This window comes from Xenopus tropicalis, chromosome 5 (genome assembly GCF_000004195.4).
Source record: "Xenopus tropicalis strain Nigerian chromosome 5, UCB_Xtro_10.0, whole genome shotgun sequence".
Classification (NCBI taxonomy): domain Eukaryota; kingdom Metazoa; phylum Chordata; class Amphibia; order Anura; family Pipidae; genus Xenopus; species Xenopus tropicalis.
This window is the reverse complement of record NC_030681.2, coordinates 13304431-13332368: the sequence shown is the minus strand read 5'-3', so window position 1 is coordinate 13332368 and position 27938 is coordinate 13304431. Positions and strand designations below refer to the sequence as shown.

Below are 27938 nucleotides of genomic sequence, written 5' to 3'. Positions count from 1 at the left end.
AATTTCTGCGTTTCGCCATTGGTGGATTGTTTCGAGAAACAGATGAAAAAATTTGTGGCGGAAAAATTCGACGCACGTCCAAAAATTGTCGCCGCCGTCAAAAAAGAATAGTTGTGGGCGTCAAAAGAATAGCCGCGCAACGAAATAATAGCCGTGCAACAAAAGAATAGCCGTGCAACAAAATAATAGCCGCGCAACAAAAGAATAACCACGGGCGACCAAAGAATAGTCGTGGGCGCCAATTTTTTTTGCCGCACAACATTTTCACCGTTTCGCGAACTTTTTGCCATTTCGCGGATCTTTTGAAAGATTCGCAAATTTTTCGGTGAAGCGAAATGGAACTATAGTAGAACAGCAGCCCCAATGAATAGGTACAGAATGTTTTCCAGTTAAATGACCTTATCTTACCTTTAGAAATGGTAAAAAAACACAAATGCAAGAGACAGGGCCTTAATTTGGGGCTATCTGACCTGACTGAATCCAGACCCCTGGACTATTTACAACCCACCCTAATAAACACTAATTACTTTTATTATCGTCACAAGTTATCTCTTTCTATCTGTAACTTCATAATGTATTGCTCGTGAACACTTCTCTCTGATCTAACAGTATATATGTTGTGCCATTCCAGTTTTCATTTGTATTTTGCCTGATGAAGGGGCCTTAGAGCGCCGAAAGCTCGCAATGTATTTTTATTGTTAGTCAATATAGGTATCATTTCTACAATACTCTTGTATTTGTGTCTTTTTATTATTATTTTTGACACTGGCTAACACGGTACTACAGTTTTTGCTGTAGAAATGGAAAACTCATCTTAAGATGAGTCCCGAATCCCTATCTGTATACGTATCGAGCAAGATGGTTTGGGGGTTGCCAGACTTTGTTTTTGCCATTACCTGTAGAACAATGGCCGCCTAAAGCTGCTAAAAGAAAGGTGCCATTTGATCTGCAGAAATAATATTCTTTCTTTGTTGGACTTGAGCTCTTTGATAGATGTGGCAGAAGGCATTGAGTTCAATGATGCACAGTAGTATGGGAAAGGTGAAGTCTTAAGAAAGGGTTGGCTACGCTATTTATTTACTGCTTGGGGGTATCCTATTGATAACACAGAATGACCTGAAGCCGCCCTCAGAAAAACATTGGCCATGCTGATCTAGGGCATAGCCTTTCCCTTTTATACACTCTGGTCACATATATATGAACTATTTTATTCATTCATTCTTGAACCATTATGACACATTTAACCAATCAATGATTTACCCTGTACTACAATCTGTATGACTAATGAAGTCCCTTCAGGGAGCCTGATTGAAAATGAATACTTGCAGGAAATAAAAGGACAAAAGGTAATTAAACTTAGATTTTTAGAGCCCAAATGGGAAATACAAGTGACACAAATGGCCGTTGGCCAAAAATACGTATATTACTTATATACATATAATTACTATTAACAAGAAAATACAGATTAGTGGAACTCTGGCCAGTAGGAGTAATGATTGATCCAATAGACCAGTTAGCTTTTATAGATATACAGGTATTGGGACCCATTATCCAGAATGCTCTGGACCTGGAGTTTTCCAGATAAGGGGTCTTTCCATAATTCGAATCTCCTACCTTAAGTCTACTAATAAAATTGTTTAAACATTAAATAAACCCAATAGGACTGTTCTGCCCCAATAAGGGGTAATTATATCTTAGCTGGGATCAAGTACAGGTACTGTTTTATTATTACAGAGAAAAGGGAATCATTTAACCATTAAATAAACCCAATAGGGCTGTTCTGCCCCAATAAGGGGTAATTATATCTTAGTTGGGATCAAGTACAGGTACTGTTTTATTATTACAGAGAAAAGGGAATCATTTAACCATTAAATAAACCCAATAGGGCTGTTCTGCCCCCAATAAGGGGTAATTATATCTTAGTTGGGATCAAGTACAGGTACTGTTTTATTAATACAGAGAAAAAGGGAATCATTTAACCATTAAATAAACCCCATAGGGCTGTTCTGCCCCAATAAGGGGTAATTATATCTTTGTTGGGATCAAGTACAGGTACTGTTTCATTAATACAGAGAAAAAGGGAATCATTTAACCATGAAATAAACCCAATAGGGCTGTTCTGCTCCCAATAAGGGGTAATTATATCTTTGTTGGGATCAAGTACAGGTACTGTTTTATTATTACAGAGAAAAAGGAAACCATTTAACCATTAAATAAACCCAATAGGGCTGTTCTGCCCCCATTAAGGGGTAATTATATCTTAGTTGGGATCAAATACAGGTACTGTTTTATTATTACAGAGAAAAGGGAATCATTTAACCATGAAATAAACCCAATAGGGCTGTTCTGCCCCCAATAAGGGGTAATTATATCTTAGTTGGGATCAAGTACAGGTACTGTTTTATTATTACAGAGAAAAGGGAATCATTTAACCATTAAATAAACCCAATAGGGCTGTTCTGCCCCCAATAAGGGGTAATTATATCTTAGTTGGGATCAAGTACCGGTACTGTTTTATTATTACAGAGAAAAGGGAATCATTTAACCATGAAATAAACCCAATAGGGCTGTTCTGCCCCCAATAAGGGGTAATTATATCTTAGTTGGGATCAAGTACAGGTACTGTTTTATTATTACAGAGAAAAAGGAAACCATTTAACCATTAAATAAACCCAATAGGACTGTTCTGCCCCCAATAAGGGGTAATTATATCTTAGTTGGGATCAAGTACAGGTACTGTTTTATTATTACAGAGAAAAAGGAAACCATTTAACCATTAAATAAACCCAATAGGACTGTTCTGCCCCCAATAAGGGGTAATTATATCTTAGTTGGGATCAAGTACTGTTTTATTATTACAGAGAAAAAGGAAACCATTTTAAAAAAATATGAATTATTTGATTAAAATGGAGTCTATGGGAGATGGCCTTTCCGTAATTCAGAACTTTCTGGATAATGTGTTTCCGGATAAGGGGTCCGATACCTGTACTGCAGTTACAATATTAAAAACAAACATTTGATTGGCTGCTACTGAATACTGCTTTGCTCGTATACTATCTAGCAAGCTTTGAGTCTTTATCACTGAATACATTTTTGTCAACAGAAACAAAAATATCATCACTAGAACTAAAAATTCCTGTGATTTCCCACATTATTTCTCTACTTGTCACCTTACCACTGCATTTACTAAATTCGTTTACTGCATTTGTTTTTATTATAGGTAAATGAATGAATTGGGATTTGTGATTATTTTCGAATTTGAGTTTTCAGATCTCAAACTCTCATTTTGGAGATTTATCAACTACAGATATGGGATCCCTTATCCGGAAACCCATTATCCAGAAAGCTCCGAATTACGGAAAGCCTGTTTCCCATAGACTCCATTTTAATCAAATAATTTAGAATTTTAAAACTGATTCCCTTTTCTCTGTAATAATAAAACAGTACCTTGTAATTGATCCCAACTAAGATATAATTACCCCTTATTGGGGCAGAACAGCCCTATTGGGTTTATTTAATGGTTAAATGATTCCCTTTTCTCTGTAATAATAAAACAGTACCTGTACTTGATCCCAACTAAGATATAATTACCCCTTATTGGGGGCAGAACAGCCCTATTGGGTTTATTTCATGGTTAAATGATTCCCTTTTCTCTGTAATAATAAAACAGTACCTGTACTTGATCCCAACTAAGATATAATTACCCCTTATTGGGGGCAAAACAATCCTATTGGGTTAAATTAATGTTTTTTTGTTTTTTTAGTAGCCTTAAGGTATGGAGATCCAAATTACGGAAAGACCCCTTATGCGGAATACCCTTGGTCCCGAGCATTCTGGATAACGGGTCCTATACCTGTACAATAATCTTGAAACCTCAAATTTACACATTTTATAGTTAAGACCTGGAGATTAATAGTAGATAATAAAATAGTAGATAATAAGTATTAAACAGAAATATGTTCAGTATCCTTTCCTTCTAAATTGTCTTTTACTCTGCTCACAACTTTTGACTGATCAATAGACAGCCATTCTCTCTAGAGTGGAGCCAATTATCACGTAATGTTCTTCCCATCCTGCAATTTGTCATAATTGGGCTATACAGATTGGATTTGGTTGCTACAGTAGAGAAATTGATGAATTACTTATCACCAAAGAGATTGCACGATCAAGAATATGATGTATATATTGAATATATATTAAGGTGCCTTTAGATGTTTTTTTTTCACCTTCCTCTGGATCACCTAGAAGAAATAAAATTATTATTATTATATTTGTTACAATAGATAGGTGTACACATTGAACATATGATTCACTAAAGCTCGATAAGCGTTATCGCATGCTTTTTTGCATTAAAATTGACATGGAAAAAAACGCGCGATTCGCTAAAGTACTATCGCATGCGTTAAGTCGCATATCGCGGGTGTTAAATAGCGCACAACCGAATGTGTTAACTTGCGTCTGTGTGAATAGAGATGTAGCGAACTGTTTGCCGGCGAACTAACTCACGCAAACATCGGGTGTTCGCAAGTTCGGAAGTTCGAGAACTTTTCGCGTATGTGCGCAATTTGGGTTCGCGTGGCGTTTTTCCGCTGCGTTTTTTCTCGGCCTAAAAATGCCGCACAAGCCACACATGGCGTTTTTCAGCAAATCCCGTTTCCATGGTGCTAACAGTGCGAAATAGCAAAAAACGCCGCGTATTTCCACTAGGTCTGCCAGCTGTCTTTGCGGTTTTACGCAATGCTGTGTCAACAAAGTATTTTTCAGAGAAGTTTTTGCCCTTGATCCCCCTCCTGCATGCCACTGTCCAGGTCGTGGCACCCTTTAAACAACTTTAAAATAAGTTTTCTGGCCAGAAATGGCTTTTCTAGATTTTAAAGTTCGCCTTCCCATTGAAGTCTATGGGGTTCGCAAAGTTCGCGAATATTCGCACTTTTTGGCGTAAGTTCGCAAACTTTTTTTTTGAGGTTCGCTACATCCCTATGTGTGAAAATCAACACCTACTTGGGGCAGGCGGTAATTATAGAAAAATTGCAGTAAATGAGCTTTTGGCAACACAATACGGACTTTGCAGTGGGATTTATTCAAGTCTGTGTTGGCCCCAGAGTGACGCAGCCGCCAGTTTGCAGGGAAATGGGCATTTTCAGAAAAGTACTTTTACGAGTGTAATGCCGTGTATGGCTAATGTGGCGCACAAAATAGTCTTCGCGACTTAAGTAACGCAAACAGCATCGCGTTTAAATTAACGCAAATATACTTTTAGTGAATCCTGCGTTAAGACCCGAAAAATTAGTCGCGATAAAATTTTTAGGGCATGCTATAAATAGCGCACCTTAGTGAATCAGCCCCTATGGTTTAATACAAATATATGAGGCAGTAAAAGAGTATTCTGCCCTTCAGAGCTTTCAAGTTTAAAGTAGAAGGGAGGTATAAGACACAAAGGGGTGTGTTTATTAACATTGGAGACAAACATCACTGGTGATGTTGCCCATAACAACCAATCAACAGTTAGATTTGAACGGTCACCTACAAGTTTGAAGACAAAAGCAAAGATCTGATTTGTTCTTCAAAATTTGAGTTTGAAGAAAATGATCACAGATTTAGGACAAAATATATATTACAGCAGGGATCCCCAACCTTTTATACCCGTGAGCCACATTCAAATGGAAAAAGTGTTGGGGAGCAACAAGAGCATAGAAAAAGTTCCTGGGGGTGCCAATAAGAGCTATAATTGGCTATTTGGTAGCCCCTATGTGGACTGGCAGCCTATAGAAGGCTCTGTTTGGCATTATACTGGGTTTTATACAACCAAAACTTGCCTCCAAACCAGAAATTCAAAAATGAGCACCAGCTTTATGGCCACTGGGAGCAACATCCAAGGGGTTGGGGAGCAACATGTTACTCACGAACCACTGGTTGGGGATCACTGTATTACAGTGTCCAAATATGAGACTAGGGATGCACCGAATCGCTTATTTTGTTTGGGATTCGGGCAGAATCCAGCTTTTTTTTATGGATTCGGTTTCGGCCGAATCCACGGTCCTGGCTGAACCGGAACGGGTTACATTTTAGGGGGGAAACTTTTAACCCTTCCCAATCCTAATGGGGATTTGGTTCGGGATTTGGCAGAATCCGTCAGGGAGGGTTCGGTGCATCCCTACATGAGACAGAAGAACAAGTTAGCAAGAGCGATTTATGAGAATTAAATATGGTATTTTTTCCCATTGAGAATCAATAAAGCCCATTATATACGGCTGTTTATGAAACACTTTCATATTTTTCCAAAGGTCAGACGAATCCATTTTTGAGCTGGAGGATTTTTTTTTTCTTCTTTAATAAATCACGACTATTTAAGTTTTCAAAAAAAATATTCTGTCATCTATTCCCCGTGTATTCTATAGTAATGGCCCTCGGCTATGGGCAATGTCAGGCCCATTTATTTGACAAGAAACTCTTTTTCTATAAGCATACTTGTGCTATTTTACGCGCGATATTGCATGCGTTATTTAACTCGCAAAGACGGTACATGCGCTAAATAATGCACGCGAATATAAATAGTAGATGCTTATAAATAGTAGCCACTTATGATGAGCGAATGGGTTCTGGTTTCTTTAGTGAAAAATTAGAAAATCTTTTGAAAGATCCACGAAACGGCAAAAATGTTGTGCGGGCAAAAAAATTGTTGCCCACGACTAATATTTTTTGATGCTTGTATCAATTGCTGGACGTGCGGTGAATTTTTGCGTGGCAAATTTTTTCATGCGTTTTGCCATTGGCAGATTTTTTTGCGAAACGCATGAAAAAATTCGCCGCGGAAAAATTCGCCGCACGTCCAAAAATTCGCTGCAAATCCATGCCTGGCGAAACATTTCATCACTTGTAGCCGCATATAAATAGTCGTGCGAATAAACGCACACCATGTTAGCCATACACGCCAATACTTGCGGAAAATTACTGTATTAAAAATGACCATTACGCTGCAAACTGGCGGCTGCGTCACTCTGGGGGAAACACAGACTTGAATAAATAACACTGTAAGTCCATATTTTATTGCCAAAAGCTCATTTACTGTACTTTTCTATAATTATCGCCTGCCTCAAGTAGGTGTTAATTTTCACACAGACTAATGCGATATTTAGCGCGCCTAAGTGTTTGTCAATCGTGCGATCGTATTCTTTTCTGTGCGCTATTTAACGCATGCGGTCGCGCGAAAAATGACGCATGCGATATGGCAACTTAACGCACACGATAATACTATGGTGAATCGTGCGCTAATTATCGCGTCTAATTTACCGCAAAAAAAGCGTGCGATAAATTTTATCGCACTTAAGTGAATCAGGCCCATTGTATCTACAATGTAAAAGGGTAACTTAGCTTTTGTCTGGAATCTTATCCCCTTTGACATTCAGACTGGGCCTCTGTTCCTCTGCTTTGGGGCAAAGTCTTGCAGTTTAGGAACATTTGTTTTTCTGATTTATACAAAACCGTCTCCTCTCACAACATGACAAGCCCCAATGCTGATTCATCTAACGACCATATGTTACATGGCAGGTTGCGTATTCATTTTAATCCTGTTGCTGACTTGACGGCCATATCATCCGTAATGTAAACTGTATCAGTGGGGGCTCGAGAAATGACTAATCCTTGAACAATATTGTTTTAAAAAATATATTTCTAAATAGACTAATGAAGTCATTAAGTAAATAGTTGTGTTTCTGGGAAATTGAATTGCTTGGAAGCGGCAGAAGCTCAAAGCAGAATCATGAGAGTCCTGAGCTCATCTCTGCGCTGTTGGAGTCATTTTAGAGATACTGTAGCTTTAAATTTTAGGGAGGGAAAGGGGCAACCGTTATGGAAAGGCCTTGTCAGTAAACAACATACACAATGGGGCAGATTTTTCTAATGCACGAACGGACTGAAAGCGTCCGAACGCGTTTTTTCGTAATGATCGGTATTTTTGCGACTTTTTCATCGCCGTCACGACTTTTTCGTATGTCCCGCGTTTTTTTCGCCGCCGTTACGACTTTATTGTATATTTTCCGTGACTTTTTGTCGCCGTCGCGAAAAAATCGGATTGTTTTTTCCGCCGTTTACAATTGCTCAATACGAAAAAATCACGACGGCGACGAAAAAGTCACGCAATATACGATAAAGTTGTGACGGCGATTAAAAAATCGCGCAAAATATGGAAAAAACGCAACGGCGACGAAAAAGTCGCAAAATTTTCGCTTCCAATACGATTTTTTTCCCATTCGGGATTCAGATTCGTGGATTAGTAAATGTGCCCCAATGTTGGAGTAAATCTCATCAGAACAAGTTCATGTAGAACTGGTATATATAATATTCAAGCTATTTTTCAAACCAAGTTTTTGAGATTAATATGACATTTGGAAGCATAGAATGTAACTGAAACAATACAACAATGTAATGTAACTGAAACAGCATTTCTGGGTTTTTTTGAGTGATCAAGTTTTTGAGTTTATTGTACTTTTTTCCCTTGAAAATAAATGCAGCCCATTAAATATGACTTTCATATTTTGCCACCCATTTATAACTGTAAAGGGCAGTTAGGTCTACTCGAGAGACCTACATGGACTTGATGGACTTTGGTCTTTTTTCAACTCTATGTAACTATGTATGTAAATAGCTGGGGAGTTTAAATACAACTTATATGTTTCAAAACTATTTTTCAAGTGAAATTTTGAGATCATTTCGAAATTTGGATTAATTTGTGTTTGGAAGGCACAATAAAAATAAAGGGGGAGGAAAAAATGGTAGAATGAGCTCCCTGTAGATCCTCTCAGGTCCCTGTCTGTGTTTCTAATGAGGGGTGGGGGTGTCCTTATGTCCCTGCCAGAAGCACAGTAGGAGGGGGAGCAGCCAATCACAGCCTTGCAGTCACACAAGAAAAGACAGGCTTCAGTTCCCTATCAGGTCAGCCTAGCTGCTGATTGGTTCCTATCCTACCCGCCGGCCCCCCTGCACATCCAAAGAATTCAGCCGGCAAGAAGGGGGACAGATGGGCGGGGCTAGTGGGGATTTGGTGGAATTTCTCAATAAATCAGTCCAAAACACAACTTTTTAAAGACCAATCCTTCCATATTTAGAGAGGTTTAATGCACTGGTACATTCTTAATTTGCACATGAAATGTCTCCTTTAACTTTCCTCCCAATTCAGTGGTCATTTACCAGTGCTCCAGGCCCAGTTCCGGAGTATTATAAGGTGCAAAACTGCTCGCCGTAACATCCATAGATATGGCACTTCTACATTCTCCAGTGTCAGGGGCAAACAGGGCAACCAAGCTTTGCCCCTTGTGCCATAAGCAGCTAGAGTAAGTACAAGAGCCTTGAATCCCCCAGTATTTCCCTGCTTCCTTGTACTAAATCCCAAGCTATTGCTGGTCCCTAGGATGCCCATATCCCACCCAACTCCCCTGTATACAGAGTGGGAGGCAACTCTTTGTGCTCTATTCTCGGAGGGAAAAGAACAGACCCTCGCAGTGTAACACTCAAAGTAGAATTGCCTCTTCTTTATAAATGTGCCTGTTTGACTGAAGCTTTAAAAATAGTTGATTCCACCATTGATGCTTTATAAATAATGTCCTAAGCCAGGGGTCCCCAACCATGGGCCGGGAACCGGTGCCGGGCCGTGGTCTGTGCTGAACTGGGCCACCTCTGGTCCCAATTACCTGTGATCCCAACTCCCTGATGTGTTACACAGCCATGACAACAGCAATGTGAAGCCCAGGAAGCTTCCTACTGATTGCAACAAGGGCCAAAGTACTTAAAGCTCCATACTAAGGGGCCCATTTACTTACTCACGAACCGGCCGAATGCGTCCGATTGCGTTTTTTTCGTAATGATCGGTATTTGGCGATTTTTTCGGAAAATTATCGCGACTTTTTCGTTGCCATCCGAATGTTGCGCAAAATCTGGCGATTTTTTCGTAGCGTTAAAACTTGCGCGAAAAGTCGCGCCTTTTTCGTAGCCATTCCGAAAGTTGCGCAAAATGTTGCGATTTTTTCGTAGCGTTCGGATTCATTCAAGCTTCAGTATGGTGCCTTTTCTTGGGCCGGGTTGGAGCTGCAGAGTGCCATTGAGTCCTATGGGAGACTTTCCTTGGGCCAGGTTGGAGCTGCAGAGTGCCATTGAGCCCTATGGGTGACTTTCCTTGGGCCAGGTTGGAGCTGCAGAGTGCCATTGAGCCCTATGGGAGACTTTCCTTGGGCCGGGTTGGAGCTGCAGAGTGCCATTGAGCCCTATGGGAGACTTTCCTTGGGCCGGGTTGGAGCTGCAGAGTGCCATTGAGCCCTATGGGAGACTTTCCTTGGGCCAGGTTGGAGCTGCAGAGTGCCATTGAGCCCTATGGGAGACTTTCCTTGGGCCGGGTTGGAGCTGCAGAGTGCCATTGAGTCCTATGGGAGACTTTCCTTGGGCCGGGTTGGAGCTGCAGAGTGCCATTGAGCCCTATGGGAGACTTTCCTTGGGCCAGGTTGGAGCTGCAGGGTGCCATTGAGCCCTATGGGTGACTTTCCTTGGGCCAGGTTGGAGCTGCAGAGTGCCATTGAGCCCTATGGGAGACTTTCCTTGGGCCAGGTTGGAGCTGCAGGGTGCCATTGAGCCCTATGGGTGACTTTCCTTGGGCCGGGTTGGAGCTGCAGAGTGCCATTGAGCCCTATGGGAGACTTTCCTTGGGCCAGGTTGGAGCTGCAGAGTGCCATTGAGTCCTATGGGAGGCTTCCAAAATCATGCTAAGTATGACATTTTCGGCCGTCGCTTACGAGCGCTCAATACGAAAAAGTCGCGACAAGATACGAGTGAATCGTAATGGCTACGAAAAACTCACGGTTTTTCGCGAAAATCGTATTGGAAAATCGTATTCGCGACAATTTCCGAAAAGTCGTAAAGGCGCCGAAAAAAACGCAAAAAATACGAAAAAGTCGCAAAATGTTTGTTTTCCAATCAGAATTTTTCCAATTCATGTCTTAGTAAATCAGCCCCTAAGCGTCAGGGGAATAATAAAAAGAAAATTTTTAAATTTAGCTCCCATACGGAGCAGTCGGGACCTCTCCCCACTGCTCCGTATGAGAGTTTAAAGGAGCGCATGCGCACTCGCGGCTGCGGGGAGGCGGTTGTCGCGCGTTTGTGCATGCGCACTGGGGGGGTCGCGCATTGGCGCATGTGCACTTGCGGCTGCGGGGATGGGGGTGTTGTCGCGTGTTTGCGCATGTGCACTGGGGGGGGTCACGCGTTCGTGCATGCGCACGGGTGGGGGGCCACCAACTGGGGTGGCCTCGGGCCGCCCAGAAGAGAAATCTGGCCCTGATAATTACATTTACATTATATATGTAATAATTACATTATATACTATGCACTATTTGCACCCCCACCCCCTGGAAAAATTGGTCTGTGGTGCAGAAAAGATTGGGGACCACTGTCCTACACTACAGTACTGGCTAAGATCTGGCTTAAAAAAGAAATATGCTGCTTATTCCAGATTTATAAATGTTGTTCTTTTCATTCATGACGTGGGGCCAATTTATCTTGGAATAAAACGTCTGTACAAATCTACAGCAGCCCCGGCGCAACTTCCCTTTGCATGAAACCTCCGTGTTGACTTGTTTTTCCCATTTCCTACATAATGAGGCTGTTTCTATAATCATCCTCTAACGAGCCCGCATTACATGAGCAATCTGCTCAGCATTGCACTTATTATTTCTGCCCAAGCTGGAGACATATAACAATTCGGCATAAAAGTTATTTACCTTCATGTTACCGAGCTACAACTCTCACATCCTCTGACATCCCTGACATTATGGAGATTTATAGTTTGGTATGATTAAACATATTTTAGGTTCAAAGCCTTAATTCAGAGCTGAAGCATATATTACAATCTAAGCACCATATTAGCTTGAGCATCAAGGCTCGCTGACAATCTAGAACTACACTTATAGTACAGTAAATGGCTGCTTTAATTTATCCAACGATGGAGAGCACCCAAGAACCGTATCTGAGCCGTCCTTTGATTACGTCTTCCTTGTTGAGTTGATATATGTGAAATATCTCATTTTACGTAGTAAAGGCTTGAATATATTTACTTTTTCAATTTTATAAATTAAATAGAAGTGTAGCTGGCCACAAAACACTATGGGGTTGATTCACTAAAGGTCGATAAAACGAGGGCTATTTATAGCGATATATTTCGCTGTGTGCTATATTAGCGCACGATATTACGCACGTAGCAATTACTTTCTGAAAACTACTGTTTTGAAAATGCCCATTTCCCTGCAAACTGGCGGCTGCATCACGCTGGGGCCAACACAGACTTGAATAAATCCCACTGCAAAGTCCATATTGTGTTGCCAAAAGCTCATTAACTGCAATTTTCTTTAAGTACCGCCTGCCCCAAGTAGGTGTCAATATTCCCACAGACTAATGCGATATTTAGCGCATCTAACACTTCATATGTGTTTGTGAATCGTGCGTTAATGTTATTTCTATTCACTAATTAACGCAATGCGATAGAAATAACTGCGTTTTTTTGTGCATGCGATGACTTTGATGAATCGGTACTTATTTATTGTGTGCTTTTTAACGCAAAAAAGCATGCAATAAGCGTTATCGACCTTTATTGAATCAGCCCCTATATTGCATGATCATGGCAATGCAGAATAGATGTAGAATATTTTGCCTAGTAAGGTGCATAAAGGTCCCCATACACGGGCCGATTCTAGCTGCCGATATGGGTCCCTTAGACTGATTCGGCAGCTAATCGTCCCGTGTATAGGCACTACCGATGGGCCTGCCCGACCGATATCTGGCCTGAAATCGGCCAGATATCAATCGGGTAGGTTAGAAAATCTAGTCAGATCGGGGATCACATCGGCTCGTTGATGCGTTCCCCAAACCGACTGCCCCATTGCCACCAATATAATCCGATCGTTTGGCCCGTACACGCTCCCCGATAGCACTCGTAGGTGGGGATATCGGGTGAAGATCCGCTCGCTTGGCGATCTCGCCAAGTGAGCGAATCTAAATGTGTATGGGCACTTTAAGACAGAGCGGTATCTGATGTCAGGTTGATATCAGTATGAATTACCCGTTTGGCAGCCATTTTTAATACTGATATACTTTGCCTAATACTTTTGTGCTAGGATACCAGACATAAGAGTGTGACAGCTCTCCTTTGTTTTTGTTTTTTTGTTCTTGTAGGTGATATTGGCTTCACACAGAACACTTGAGCGATGAGTCCATTCCCTTCCACGCAAACATCCTAAGGCGAAGTTTATTGAAGCCCATTGTACCAAGGGCGGCATCAGTGAGCAGAGACTTAGGGTTATAAAGTCATACGGGTACTTCTGATGGCTTGCCACAGTTGGAGATCCTCCATTCTGTATCTTAGGAAGGTATACCATAACAACTAGGGAAACGTAGCTTGTTCTTTATCTAGTGTATCACCAAACCATGGCCAATGGACTTGCTGTGCTTTGTACTGTTGGAAAGGTGAGGGATGGCTGCTGAGGGATGTCTGTGTGATGGATGTCTGTGTTTATATCTTTGGTCCTGTGTTTGTGTAGAATTGTTACCGACTTGAGTTGTAGCTTGTTCCCATTCCTCCTTGGCATTAAACATTGGAAACATGATTGGGTGAGGTCGATTCTATGAGGTTCGTTCTATCCATCTTCTCAGTGTGTCTTCTTTCCTTCCAAATAATTGTGTTTTGTGTTTTTGTCAGGATGTTGTTTTTTGTTCATGCACCGTTGCTAGATACAGTAGCTACTAATTTAGGTTATAAGGGGGAAGTCCATCTAAACACAATTTAAGCTTTTTGAAAAGAAAACATTATTTCAAGTAGGGATGCACCGAACCCACTTTTTTGGGTTCGGCCGAACCCCCGAACCCACCCAGCAGAATTTGGCCGAATCCCGAACCGAATACAAATCCTGATTAGAAAATGCTGATTAGGATCGGAAGGGGTTAAAAATGCTCGTGTGGCAACATTTTTTTTTCACTGCCCATTTAACCCTTTCCGGATTATAATTAGCATATGCTAATTTACGCTAATTAGGATGCAGATTCGGTTCAGCCGGAACCGCAGATGAAACTGAATCCTTAAAAAAAAAGCCGAGATTCGGGCAAATCCTGAACCGAATCCAGGATTCGGTGCATCCCTAATTTCAAGTAACTTTTCAATATACATCAATTAAAAATAATGTAATAATATGGTCTAGACCAGTTCCCTAAGCCCCGCCCCCTGTTCCCCTGGCTGACTAATTTGAGACTCAAATAAAATGTAACAGTAGTCGCCTGTCCTCAGCCTGCCTTCAGCCTGCCTCCTCCCAATCCCACAATTCCCTGCCCATATGATGTCAGTAAGGAAAGGAGCATCCCAGTGCAATGCATTGTGGGTTATGTAGTTCCTGCATGCTGTCTGTAAGCTGTGGAGAAGTTGTTACAATTTGCAACATCAGTGTTTTAGTCCCTCCTCCCCTGCCAGGATTTCTAATCATACAGAGAGAGAAGAACTGTTTTGCAGCTGGATTTCAGCATATAAAAATGGTATTTATTCCTACTTTGTGAAGGAACAGATTACAGTGATAGGGATATTAGGGGTTTCTGTGTTGTGTGGGGCTCTGTAACAAAGTTTGGTTCAGAAGACGGAGTATCCCTTTGGTCAACAGATCTATTTTATACGCTATACAGGAATACTAGCTGAATATTTCTTTCTTTCTATCTGCACACTGGATACATATTCTGTTGGTTGAGAGCAGCAGTATGATCCATACAGGTCTTTTGTGGCTTGACTTAGTTATTGATAGACAATGCTGTTAAAGCAAATTACATCAGCATTTCTTTATGTGAGTGTTTTATTAACTCATCTGCAGTTTGGGCCTTGCCCTACTCCAAAAAGGTGAAAGAGTCTCATTGACTTTGCATTTTATAATTCAATTAGAACAAGCTAATTGGAAAACGTACCCAGTCGGCCATTGCCCATACCTGTGTAGATAAACATGAGTTACATAGGGACAAACTTACCCTATATACTTATATAGGATACAGGCTTAGAAATATTCTTATTCTTTATCAAAACTCAAGTGAAATTTTTTTAAAAAAAATCTTATTTTATTCCCCAGTGGTGTATTTTTGGTTTTTGATCAATAGCATATGTACAAAAAACTGTGAAAAAACCTAGAAAATATTCCATTTGCAATTTAATTGACAGAATTTATTTGTTGGGATTTTCTTGAGTCGTAGCAAAGACTTGAATTTTATTACATTCGTCCTATAGCGTGGGAGAGGGGGTTAAGGGGTGCAATGGCAAGTTGTTATTGATGTAATTAATTGCTTTATTAAAAAAAACCCATTCCTGCGCTGAACCAATTTTTGAGACCCGGACCCAACCCAGACCCGCGGCCTGCGACACGGTCCTGCAACTAGAATTTTTACTTGCTTTGACCCGCTACCCTTCCCTCAGCTGCCTTATCTGCAGGGTCAAACTGGGCCGCTGGGACACCAGGAAAAAACCCGGTGGGCCCTGGTGGACCAGACCCGACCCATGAGCTCCCCGGCCAACTGTTTTCTTCTCCTGGCACTTTAAACTGACACGCTCGGGGAGGATGTCGGGGGGGGGTTATGGAGGCTCAACGGGGGGCCCCTGCAGGTGGTTAGGGGGTACAGTGTGGACCCCTAAGGAGTGTGGGGAATGTGGCTGGTGGGGGTATCGGCAGGGCCCCAGGGGCAGCAGCCCCGGGGGGCCCTGCACCCCCCACTCCGACCCTGCTTATTTGCTATGTGATCTCCGACCAGTTGACCACCATTGAACAGGAAGTGCTGTTGCTGCAAACCAGAAGTGACATCATCAGAAGTGGGTGGGCGTAGAAAAAAAAGGGGTAAAATATAAATAATATAATAAAAATAATATAGGTAATATAATATAAAATAAGAAATAGACACAAGTCCCGCAACCTGCTGACCCGCATCTAAAAATCCTGCCCTCAGGGTACTTGATACTTTTGTGGGTAACCCGAGGGTACCCGACCCGCTGCAGGACTAGTATAAAGAAGCAGAAACAGCAATGTTATTTTCCCTCAGGTGTTTATAGAGCATACCATAGAAATAAGCTGCTTATATGCATCATTCCTTTTCGAGTGTGAGTGTTCTTCTTAAATAGATAAGTATTTATTGACTTCACTGGCATAGATTAGATTAGTTGCTTCTCCACTACTGCTCATTTGCCCAAGGGACTCATCCTTCTTTTGTCTAAATGCCAATATGAACTTGCTGTGAGTTCAGCGCAGATGCCAATATTATGTACCGGGATTTGAACTCAGTGCTGTGTATTCAGTCAAGTGACACAAATGAGAGAAAAGACTTCAGATAAAAATGAATTCAGTAAAAATGAACAATTTGTAAAGGGGTAGGTTCCATCACTAATGAGAGTATTAAACATCTGTAACATATTGTTATCATTTTATATAACAAATACAGGTATGGAACCCATTATCCAGAATGCTCGGGACCTGGGGACCTTCTGGATAAGGGGTCTTTCTGTAATTCAGATCTCCTACCTTAACTCTGCTAAAAAATATTTTAACAGTAATTAAACCCAATAGGACTGTTCTGCCCCCAATAAGGGGTAATTATATCTTAGTTGGGATCAAGTACAGGTACTGTTTTATTATTACAGAGAAAAGGGAATCATTTAACCATTAAATAAACCCAATAGGGCTGTTCTGCCCCCAATAAGGGGTAATTATATCTTAGTTGGGATCAAGTACAGGTACTGTTTTATTATTACAGAGAAAAGGGAATCATTTAACCATGAAATAAACCCAATAGGGCTGTTCTGCCCCCAATAAGGGGTAATTATATCTTAGTTGGGATCAAGTACAGGTACTGTTTTATTATTACAGAGAAAAGGGAATCATTTAACCATTAAATAAACCCAATAGGACTGTTCTGCCCCAATAAGGGGTAATTATATCTTAGTTGGGATCAAGTACAGGTACTGTTTTATTATTACAGAGAAAAGGGAATCATTTAACCATTAAATAAACCCAATAGGGCTGTTCTGCCCCAATAAGGGGTAATTATATCTTAGTTGGGATCAAGTACAGGTACTGTTTTATTATTACAGAGAAAAAGGAAATCATTTTTTAAAATTTGAATTATTTGATTAAAATGGAATCTACGGGAGATGGTATTTCCGTAATTCGGAAGTTTCTGGATAATAGGTTTCCGGATAAGAGGTCCGATACCTGTACAGACTATTATTTGTTAATAAAAGTAAGAGAAATGAAAAATAACACAGGTTATACATTCAGGATCTTATCTGAATGTGTTACATGGCATGGAGATGATCATATAGAATCAAAACACCATATAAAATTACAGGATAATTATGGTCAGAACAATATTAGTTTATCCCTTTGGTATCTGCTCTGATACAAAGGAATTTTTGGTGGATATTTTATGTATCAGAGATTTTATTAACAGGAGCAGTTCTTTGGAGGTGACAATGTTGTGATGGGGCACAAAACACTTCCATTGTTGGGCCATTGTTGTTTTTAATTCTTAAAACCCTCATCTTTAGTAGGGAATTGATATGAATGAGACCATTCATGGAACAGCTTCTAATATTGTACTTGAAGGTTGAAGTAGAAATTATACAAAGGAGGAGTCTTAGACAGTACAGAAGAGGCAGGAGAAAAGGGAGATGGACCCTCAAGCATATTAATAGGATTAGAAATATATAGTAGGGATAATCATAAACAAATAATAGTTGCAAGGGTCTGTCTAGTGCTTGTAATCCCCAATTCTGCAGGGAAGTCACACTTCCAACCCTCAGTCTATATTTCTATATTTTCTATTGATCACCTATCTAGTATATTTCTGTAGGGGAGAAGTCATCTCTGCTATTCATAGTTACAGTAGTAATTGTTATCTATTGTTGTATCTTTCGCGGTAGGCTCATTCATTATTGCATACACTGATACCACCATGCCTGAGGTACCTGAGGGATCATTTGTGCCTGAGGACCAACTTTATTTGCCATATCTGTCCTGTAACACTTACACTATTCCCCACTTGGTAGGAGCCCATTGGCTTTCAGTTCTGTGCCATTATATACGTCTATAAAAATAAAGCCCCTGTTTCCTGACCCAATGAGATAGAGCTGCATCCTCCCTGTTGTAAAATACGAGGCAATTAGGGCTCAACTCAGAGCTCCATCACCTGTGTATCAGTCTATGCAGAGGTACATTATTCTCTATTTCTATCAGAAAGGAATATTCCTGTGCAAATAGCAATGTGGTTTCCTTTGCAGGCCCTACACTATATTACAGTGATGTTTTTACTTTGCTGATGACACTGGGACATTTATTAAATTGTTAAGTTTTTGCTGCTGTTATACCTATACTATTGTCATATATATATATCTGCATGTAAGTGAGATTAATTACACACTGGCTTTAGGGCAAATATTAAAGACATCAACTATTGAAGAACCTCTGGCACCCAACTATAACTTTGTGTATTTTTTAATGTGTTGATGTTTTTGTGCTGTTACACCTTTGCTATTGTGACAGACAAAGTTGAGTGTTTAATAGAGAAGGAAAGGTAAAAACTAAGTAAGCTTTATTAGAAAGGTCTAGGTAAATACAGCCATAAGCACTCACAGTATTGCTGCTCTGAGTCTTCTGTGAAAAGCAATGTTGCATTCCCTTGCTTCTATTGTGTACACGTGGTTATCTGTATTAGACTTCCTTTTCTCAGCTTAAACCTCTAGGGCACAGGCTTGAGCATGATCAGCTTGCTCCTCTCTCCCTCTCACCCTCCCTTCTACCTCTTCCCCCCTCCCTGCTGTAATCTGAACCCAGAGCTACCAGGCTACAGCCTGCAGGCAGGGAAGTGACATCAGAGCAAGCTAAAATGGCAGCTGCTATCTTCAACAAACAGAGAGAGCTTCTAGGGCTGTTTACTCAGATATGGTAAAGCATTCCACAGAATAAATATAGCATTTTCAGCTTAGACTGTTGTGACTAATCTATTGGCAATAAACTGCCTCAGTAGCTTTCCGTCTCCTTTAAGTAAATTACTTTATTGTGTTTAGTATGAACATTAAAGACAATTTATAGCCTCTGGCACCTACCAATTACAATTTACCTTACTGGAGATACTTGGGGGGAGAGATTGTCTCTTTCTCTCTGCTATTAAATCCTACACTTGCTGTTAGAATCTCTATTCTAATATCTGATCATTAGAGACAATGTATATTGTACTAACTGCCATGCATTGAGAGCAACACAGTGTTCCACTGACATACATTCATTTCTGGGCATCAGCTCAAGGAATGAGTCAGAACTAACAGCATCGAGAACCTTGTAAAAAACTGAATGAGCTGTTTCAACACTTTTAATGCTCACTGGTTTCTGTTGGCTTTTGCATATTTAATTTTTTTATTGCAGCTTTTGTAAAGGCTTATCATTCAGATTATATACAGGTATCGGATCCCTTATCTGGAAACCCATTATCCAGAAAGTTCAGAATTACAGAAAGGCCATCTCCCATAGACTCCATTAAAAGCAAATAATTGCAATTTTTAAAAATGTTAATCCCAACTAAGATATAATTACCCCTTATTGGGGGCAGAACAGCCCTATTGGGTTTATTTAATGGTTAAATGATTCCCTTTTCTCTGTAATAATAAAACAGTACCTGTACTTGATCCCAACTAAGATATAATTACCCCTTATTGGGGACAGAACAGTCCTATTGGGTTTATTTAATGGTTAAATGATTCCCTTTTCTCTGTAATAATAAAACAGTACCTGTACTTGATCCCAACTAAGATATAATTACCCCTTATTGGGGGCAGAACAGCCCTATTGGGTTTATTTAATGGTTAAATGATTCCCTTTTCTCTGTAATAATAAAACAGTACCTGTACTTGATCCCAACTAAGATATAATTACCCCTTATTGGGGGCAGAACAGCCCTATTGGGTTTATTTAATGGTTAAATGATTCCCTTTTCTCTGTAATAATAAAACAGTACCTGTACTTGATCCCAACTAAGATATAATTACCCCTTATTGGGGGCAGAACAACCCTATTGGGTTTATTTCATGGTTAAATGATTCCCTTTTCTCTGTAATAATAAAACAGTACCTGTACTTGATCCCAACTAAGATATAATTACCCCTTATTGGGGCAGAACAGCCCTATTGGGTTTATTTAATGGTTAAATGATTCCCTTTTCTCTGTAATAATAAAACAGTACCTGTACTTGATCCCAACTAAGATATAATTACCCCTTATTGGGGGCAGAACAACCCTATTGGGTTTATTTCATGGTTAAATGATTCCCTTTTCTCTGTAATAATAAAACAGTACCTGTACTTGATCCCAACTAAGATATAATTACCCCTTATTGGGGCAGAACAGCCCTATTGGGTTTATTTCAAGGTTAAATGATTCCCTTTTCTCTGTAATAATAAAACAGTACCTGTACTTGATCCCAACTAAGATATAATTAATCCTTATTGGAGCCAAAACAATCCTATTGGGTTTAATTACTGTTTAAATATTTTTTTAGCAGACTTAAGGTAGGCGATCTGAATTATAGAAAGATCCCTTATCCGAAAAAATGCCTGTACCTTAATGTACAATCTGATATGAAAATATGGCTTTTTGTGTAAGGAATTTAAGGTTGTGGTACAAAAATATCCATAGAGACTCAAGCAGGAGAAATTTGCATGCAAAAAAGAGGATGGTGAAGACGGCCTCTATGGCCATTACAAAGTGCACAACAGCGGCACTTTCTGGTCAAAAGCAGGTCAACAATTCTGATTTGTTGTTGTAGACCTCTCAAGAAATGAATAGGTCTTAGGTCTAGAAAGGGTTTCCATCTTCAATTCCATGTAAAACAGTTTTCAGATTGTTGGGTACTGGCCCCACCAGTCCCCTTTCAACACCATAAAAAGGTTTAAAAAATATAAGACACTACAATTTGGCTTATCCTGCTGCAGATTAGGCTATTTCATATTTTACCCTAAATTGCCTTTGTGAATATCTAAGACAGCAAGTAAGCTTTATCCCTAATCTATTAGTTCTCTTTAGCTCTATAGATTAGGCCTGAATGTAAGTGAGATTTAGCTTGTGGCCTCCTTACTTTCTGATCTATAAGTCCTTCACCCATGTGCCAAGATGAGACACTGGTAGATTGAGTTTATAGGTCAGACAAATGGAGTGTGATCTGATGGGATGTTGAAATGCCTTTTGGGGTGTCTGTACATCAGGGATCCCCAACCTTTTATACCCGTGAGCCACATTCAAATGGAAAAAGATTTTGGAGAGCAACACAAGCATGGAAAAAGTTCCTGGAGGTGCCAATGAGAGCAATAATTGGCTATTTGGTAGCCCCTATGTGGACTGGCAGCCTACAGAAGGCTCTGCTTGTCAATTATACTGGGTTTTTATGCAACCAAAACTTTCCTCCAAACCAGAAATTCAAAAATAAGCACCTGCTTTGAGGCCCCTGGGAGCAACATCCAAGGGGTTGGGGAACAACATGTTACTCACGAGCCAGGTTGGGGATCACTGCTGTACATGGTAAGGTGGTAATGCTGAAACTGGCCAAGCTGCTCAAGTCTCTCTGTATGAATGGTCATAGTATAGGAAATATCATTATGGCCTGCTCTGGGACTTTCAGTTTACACAATAACAGAAAAAAATAGGAGAGCAAGTTATAGTCTACTTCATAAGTGTAAAGGTGCCCATACACCTTCAGATCCGCTCGCTTGGCGAGGTTTCCAAGCAAGCGGATCTTCTTCCAATATCCCCACCTATGGGTGGACGATATCAGGAGAATCCAGGCTAATTCCGTCATTTGGCCCTGGGGCCAAACGATCGAATTATAATGACGGGTATAGGCAAAGTCGGTTTTGGGACCGCATCAATGAGCCAATGCGGTCCCTGATCCGACTAGATTTTTTAACCTGCCAGATCGATATCTGCCCGATTTCAGGCCAGATATCGGTTGGGCAGGCCCATCGTTAGTGCCCATACACAGGCCGATTAGCTGCCGAATTGGTCTAAGGGACCGATATCGGCAGCTAGAATCGGCCCGTGTATGGGCACCTTTTGTATTGCTTGAGGCATTACCCCAATCCTTCTATCGTAAAGCATAGAAACGTCTATTTGTTAGATTTGTAGTTATTAACCTAAGATCTATTTCTCTTGTTTCTTTTCAGGTTTTGGAAATATTTCCCCACGCACAAAAGGTGGAAAAATATTCTGTATTATTTATGCCTTATTAGGAATTCCGTTGTTTGGATTTCTCTTGGCCGGTGTCGGAGATCAACTAGGGACCATCTTTGGCAAAGGAATCGCCCGAGTTGAGGATATGTTTGAAGTAAGAGCACATCCAGTACCCTTTATGAATTTTATAGCTGTATGGGGTGGTAAAAATAGCAATTTTGAATCATATATAACATTTATACCCTTTAGTATTTTCAATACTGGGGTTTGATACTGAGAAAAATAATGATACTGATTGTAGAATGTTCCATTTTGGAATTTAGTCCATGCCCTATTGGAATTCAGAGACTGAAGGTGTTTTTGGGGCAATATTGTTTACCTTGTTGGACATTTATCTTATCCGTCACCTTCCTTTCAAATCCAGTGCTATAAAAATCACATGACATCAATGGGGTAATGTAACCAAGGCACAGAGTAAAGGTGGCCCTTGGACTGATTCGGCAGCTTATTGGCCCATGTAGGGGCAGGGACGACGGGCATGCCAGACTTATATCTGGCCTGAAATCGGCCAGATATCGATTGGGCAGGTTAAAAAATTCAGTCGGATCAAGGACCTGAACCGACTGCGCCCTTAAGAATCGTTATAATTCAGTCGTTTGGCCACAGGACCAAATGACTGAATAAGCCTAAATTCCCCCGATATCACCACCCGTATGTGGGGATATCGGGAGAACCTCGCCAGCCGAGGGGATTTTTATGTGTATGGCCACCTTAACTACAGGTCAAAGGGTAGCTTTCTAACTTGTATAAATTAGGCAGTGGAGGTAGAGTGCCTACATGCCCCTCCTTCTTTGTGAATACAACTCTACCGAACACAAACAGCACTGTATTCATTGGGGGGCATGTAGGTCTCCGCACTCCAGACTGGGCTGTATTTTTCCACTGCCCTGCATATAATAAGATGTTGGTACCATGCATTTGAAATAATGTTCATTAGTGTCAGTAATTAAAAAGGGCAAAAATGTAAATAAATTAATATTTACATTGACATGCCCTCCTAAACTGTTGCAGTTTAATGTACTGATCCCCATTACACCGACTACTGGGCGTATATCTCTGGCCAGGTTGTGCCTGCAAACTCTATATCCAATAAAGAATAAATGCCCATTGCTTTGTAAATGCAAGCAGTCTCCAAGGATTAACAAAACATGTCACAAGAAATTAATCTGATTGACAACCTTGGGCTATGTATCTAAATATTCAATGACGTGCTGCCACAGTTCCAGAGCAAATTGAACAGAAACCCAGTGAGGGTTTGGGATTTATACAGCACGAAATACACAACAGTCTTCAACTCACCTTATAAATATTGTAGCAGACTGTGTCAAAAAAATAGAATGTGGGCCATCTGTGCCTCTTCCCATAGGCTGGGAATACAGGTCCGAAACAACCTAGAGCAATAACCATCCCTAGAACAGTTCCCCACTGAACTCAAACTAACGTTTATCATTATCTAGAACATTAGCAGATGAATGTGTTTCCAGTATGGCCTCCTGTCAATGCAAGCCTAGGGGGAAACCTAATCTCCTGCAAACAGGACAGATTGATGGTGTGGCCTAAGGCCGGAGAAAGCTGTGGCTTCATCACAAATAACAATATCTTTGCCTTTTTGTGACAGAAGTGGAATGTAAGTCAGACGAAAATCCGCATCATATCGACTGTAATATTCATCCTGTTTGGCTGCATCCTGTTTGTCGCTATTCCAGCTGTCATCTTCCAACACATAGAAGACTGGCATACGCTGGATGCCTTCTACTTTGTGGTTATCACGCTAACCACAATCGGATTTGGGGACTATGTCGCCGGTAAGGCTTTATTCTCCCTAATACATAATTACATACTCCATTTAACAGGTTTGTCCCCATCTTCCGAATGTTGAATAGGACGGGGTCATATTTGTCTGTATTTATCTTAAAAGAACGACCACAATAAACTAACTTTTATTGATAATACTTAGTAATAAATAACCTTGCCAACATATTGCATATTAACTTCATAAATGTGGGCTTATACAGGTAAGGGATCCCTTATCCGGAAACCCAATATCCAGAAAGCTCCAAAATACAGAAAGCCTGTCTCCCATAGACTCCATTTTAATCAAATAATTCAGATTTTTAAAATTGATTTCCTTTTTCTCTGTGAAAATAAAACAGTACCTGTACTTGATCCCAACTAAGATATAATTACCCCTTATTGGGGGCAGAACAGTCCTATTGGGTTTATTTAATGGTTAAATGATCCCCTTTTCTCTGTAATAATAAAACAGTACCTGTACTTGATCCCAACTAAGATAATAATGATATATAATTACCCCTTATTGGGGGCAGAACAGCCCTATTGGGTTTATTTAATGGTTAAATGATTCCCTTTTCTCTGTAATAATAAAACAGTACCTGTACTTGATCCCAACTAAGATATAATTACCCCTTATTGGGGGCAGAACAGCCCTATTGGGTTTATTTAATGGTTAAATGATTCCCTTTTCTCTGTAATAATAAAACAGTACCTGTACTTGATCCCAACTAAGATATAATTACCCCTTATTGGGGGCAGAACAGCCCTATTGGGTTTATTTAATGGTTAAATGATTCCCTTTTCTCTGTAATAATAAAACAGTACCTGTACTTGATCCCAACTAAGATATAATTACCCCTTATTGGGGGCAGAACAATCCTATTGGGTTTATTTCATGGTTAAATGATTCCCTTTTCTCTGTAATAATAAAACAGTACCTGTACTTGATCCCAACTAAGATATAATGAATCCTTACTGGATGCAAAATAATCCTATTGGGTTTAATGTTTTATTGATTTTTTTAGTTAAGGTATGAAGATCCAAATTATTAGAATACCCTTGGTTCCGAGCATTCTGGATAACGGGTCCTATACCTGTACTTATAACCAAGCTACATTGCTTGGTTGTGCTTATCCTAGGGAAGGTGACCTTTAAAGTTTGACACTGAGAAGTCAAATTTGAGCAGTTTGGGCAGGAAGAGCTACTGGACATGATTGTCACTGTTGGTTCTGATACATTGTCAGTAAAATTATCTGCAAGCTTCAAAAATCCTGAAATCCAAATTTGACACCAGTTTAAGACCTTCTGGTTTTCACCACACCCTTGTATAACTGCTAACAAAGTGTGTTTTATCTTTGGTAGGTGGATCAGATATAGAATATTTGGACTTTTACAAACCTGTTGTATGGTTTTGGATCTTAGTAGGACTCGCTTACTTTGCCGCAGTGCTCAGCATGATTAGTGATTGGCTTAGAGTCATCTCCAGGAAGACAAAGGAAGAGGTGAGTTCTAAGCTCAGTTGAAACTTGATTGGCTGAGTAATGACACATGTTAGATGTCAAAGACGTGATGGCTTCTCCCAATCATCTTGTAAAGAAATAGTTTCTTCTTTCTTAGATAAAGCTATGCGTCAACAACCCACTTATGTATGTTCATGAATTATACTAGAAATTAACCAATCGTCTGTTTCTTGAACACAAACCAATGGCTTACACAAGTCTTGCTTGTGTAGGGTTTTTGCGGTGTAAAAATTTGTATCCTTCTGTGCTACTACTCCAATGCAATTCTCTTTAGTTACTCATAAACCATGTTTTATGCTAGCTACCCTTCATCCCTTCATTTTTAGCACCTTCTTGGGGTATTCAGAAAGGCATTCAGGGGGAATTATGGAACTTTTACGGGGGTCTCTTTAATTGAGAAGGATTTGGGGATTTTTGTGGATAACATGCTGTGTAACTCTAGGCAGTGTCAATTGGTGGAATATAAAGCAAGTAGTACTCTCTTGTACAAAAAGGGCTTTCACTTAAGGAATAAAAGCATAAATCTGCCCATTATAGATTCCTGCTAGGGCTTCACCTTGAGTTGCAGCCCCAGGATTTAGCTGGAAATAGTGCAATTTAAGAAAGGTGTGTGTGTGTATGTATGTATATATATATATTTTTTTTCTTTATTTGAGTGTATTGAAGGGGTTGTTCACCTTTGAGTTAACTTTTAGTATGATGTAGAGATTAATATTCTGAGACAATTTGCAATTGGCCTTCATTTTTTATTATTTGTATTTGTTTAAGTTATTTCACTTCTTGTTCTGTGGCTCTGCAGTTTGGAGTTCCATCAGCTATCTGGTTGCTAGGGTCCAAATTACCTTAGTGACCAGAGAGCAGTTTGAACGAGAGGAAGGTAAATAAATAGGAGAGGACTTGAATAGAGAAACAAGTTATAAAAAGTAACAATAAAAAGAAAACGGAAGCCTTGCCGAGCAATGGTGTTTTGGCTGCCGGGGTCAGTGACCCCTATTTCAAAGCTGCAAAGAGAAGACAAGGCAAATAGATCAAAACCTATAAAAAAATAAAGAAAGAACTAACAGAAAAGTCGCTTAAAGTAGGCAATTCTGTAAAATAGTAAAAGTTAACTCATGGATCACCCATTTAATAGATGTGTATAGGTATGTGTATACGGTATGAGTATACAGGGATACAGTGCCTTTCCGGCCCATGAACGTTTATGTAGTTTTACTTCTGCCCAATTAAAAATCTGTGAAACATTCTGAAAAACTAAGGTGTAAATAATCTGAACAGTCTGGAAAAATGGGCCAAAATCACTGAAAAAGTATAGTGCAAAGCTGGACTTTATCGGAGTTCTTATGCAAACTGCATATTTTAGTCTTTCTTTTAATCTCTCAATATTTTTCCTTAATATAAAACAATGCCACACTAGAGGAAGTCATTTTGAGTTTTAGTATTAAAAAAATAACATTTTAGAAAAACCTAGAAATGTATCAAGTGTAACCCCGATTTGGCTGTGACAACAGGCAATACCGGCTAGGTAGGCTTTACAGCATGGGGTACATAGGACTCTACACGCCAGATGGGCTTTCGCTATGTGGAAATCCTTGGGGGTGTAGTGCAACTACAACTCACTTAGGGTGTGTCCAAAGTTAACGAAAGAATGGGCACAAGAAGGTTCTTTTGTGGTAAACCAGAACTTAACTTGTTTATTGTCCAAGACAATGATCCACAGGGTTATAGCAATACTCACACAGAGGAGACGTCAGGTAATTGCAGAGAAGATAGAAGAATATGGTGTCCACCAGTCTAGCCCACCTCAGCCGAGGGTGGGGAAGGTGGGAAACGACAACCAGCATGGCCTCCCTGTGGAGAGTAGCCTGGCCCAGTATCTGTATCCTCAGGGTGTCCCTTAGCAGCCAAGGATCCCTCACAGCTGACTAGAGATCAGGGATAGGAACTGACCTGATACCTGCATCTTAATCGTGGTCCTACTCTAAGGCAACAGTGCCTGTAGGAAAGAGTACCTCCAGCTAATCTCTTCTGGTTGGAGCCAGAAACTGCTCTTTCTAACCAATCTCACTATCTCACTTTCCTAGAAAGTGCTTTTATAAATTATCCTGATACTCACTACTCCTCATTCATGGGGGTCCCTGTTCCCCGACTTCACTAGAGCTAGACTTAGCCACAGGAATGAAGAAAACAGCAGCACTCCGGTTGTTTTGAAAAATGTGAATCTTTACTAAGTGCCAAAGGCAACGTTTCGGGCTTCACTCCAGCCCTTTATCAAGACTTAGCCACAGGGTAACTTGTTTTCCTGGGGCCC

General features: G+C 40.3%; 1 protein-coding gene across 1 annotated transcript in view; it reads left to right on the top strand.

Moving 5' to 3' along the window:
* Positions 1-27938, top strand: part of kcnk2 (potassium channel, two pore domain subfamily K, member 2) — a 72307-nt gene that overhangs the window by 32134 nt on the left and 12235 nt on the right. The window contains exons 4-6 of the mRNA XM_031902880.1: positions 22250-22410; positions 23935-24121; positions 25473-25612. Of these exons, the coding sequence (XP_031758740.1) occupies positions 22250-22410; positions 23935-24121; positions 25473-25612 (488 nt within the window). The remainder of the gene's footprint in view (positions 1-22249; positions 22411-23934; positions 24122-25472; positions 25613-27938) is intronic.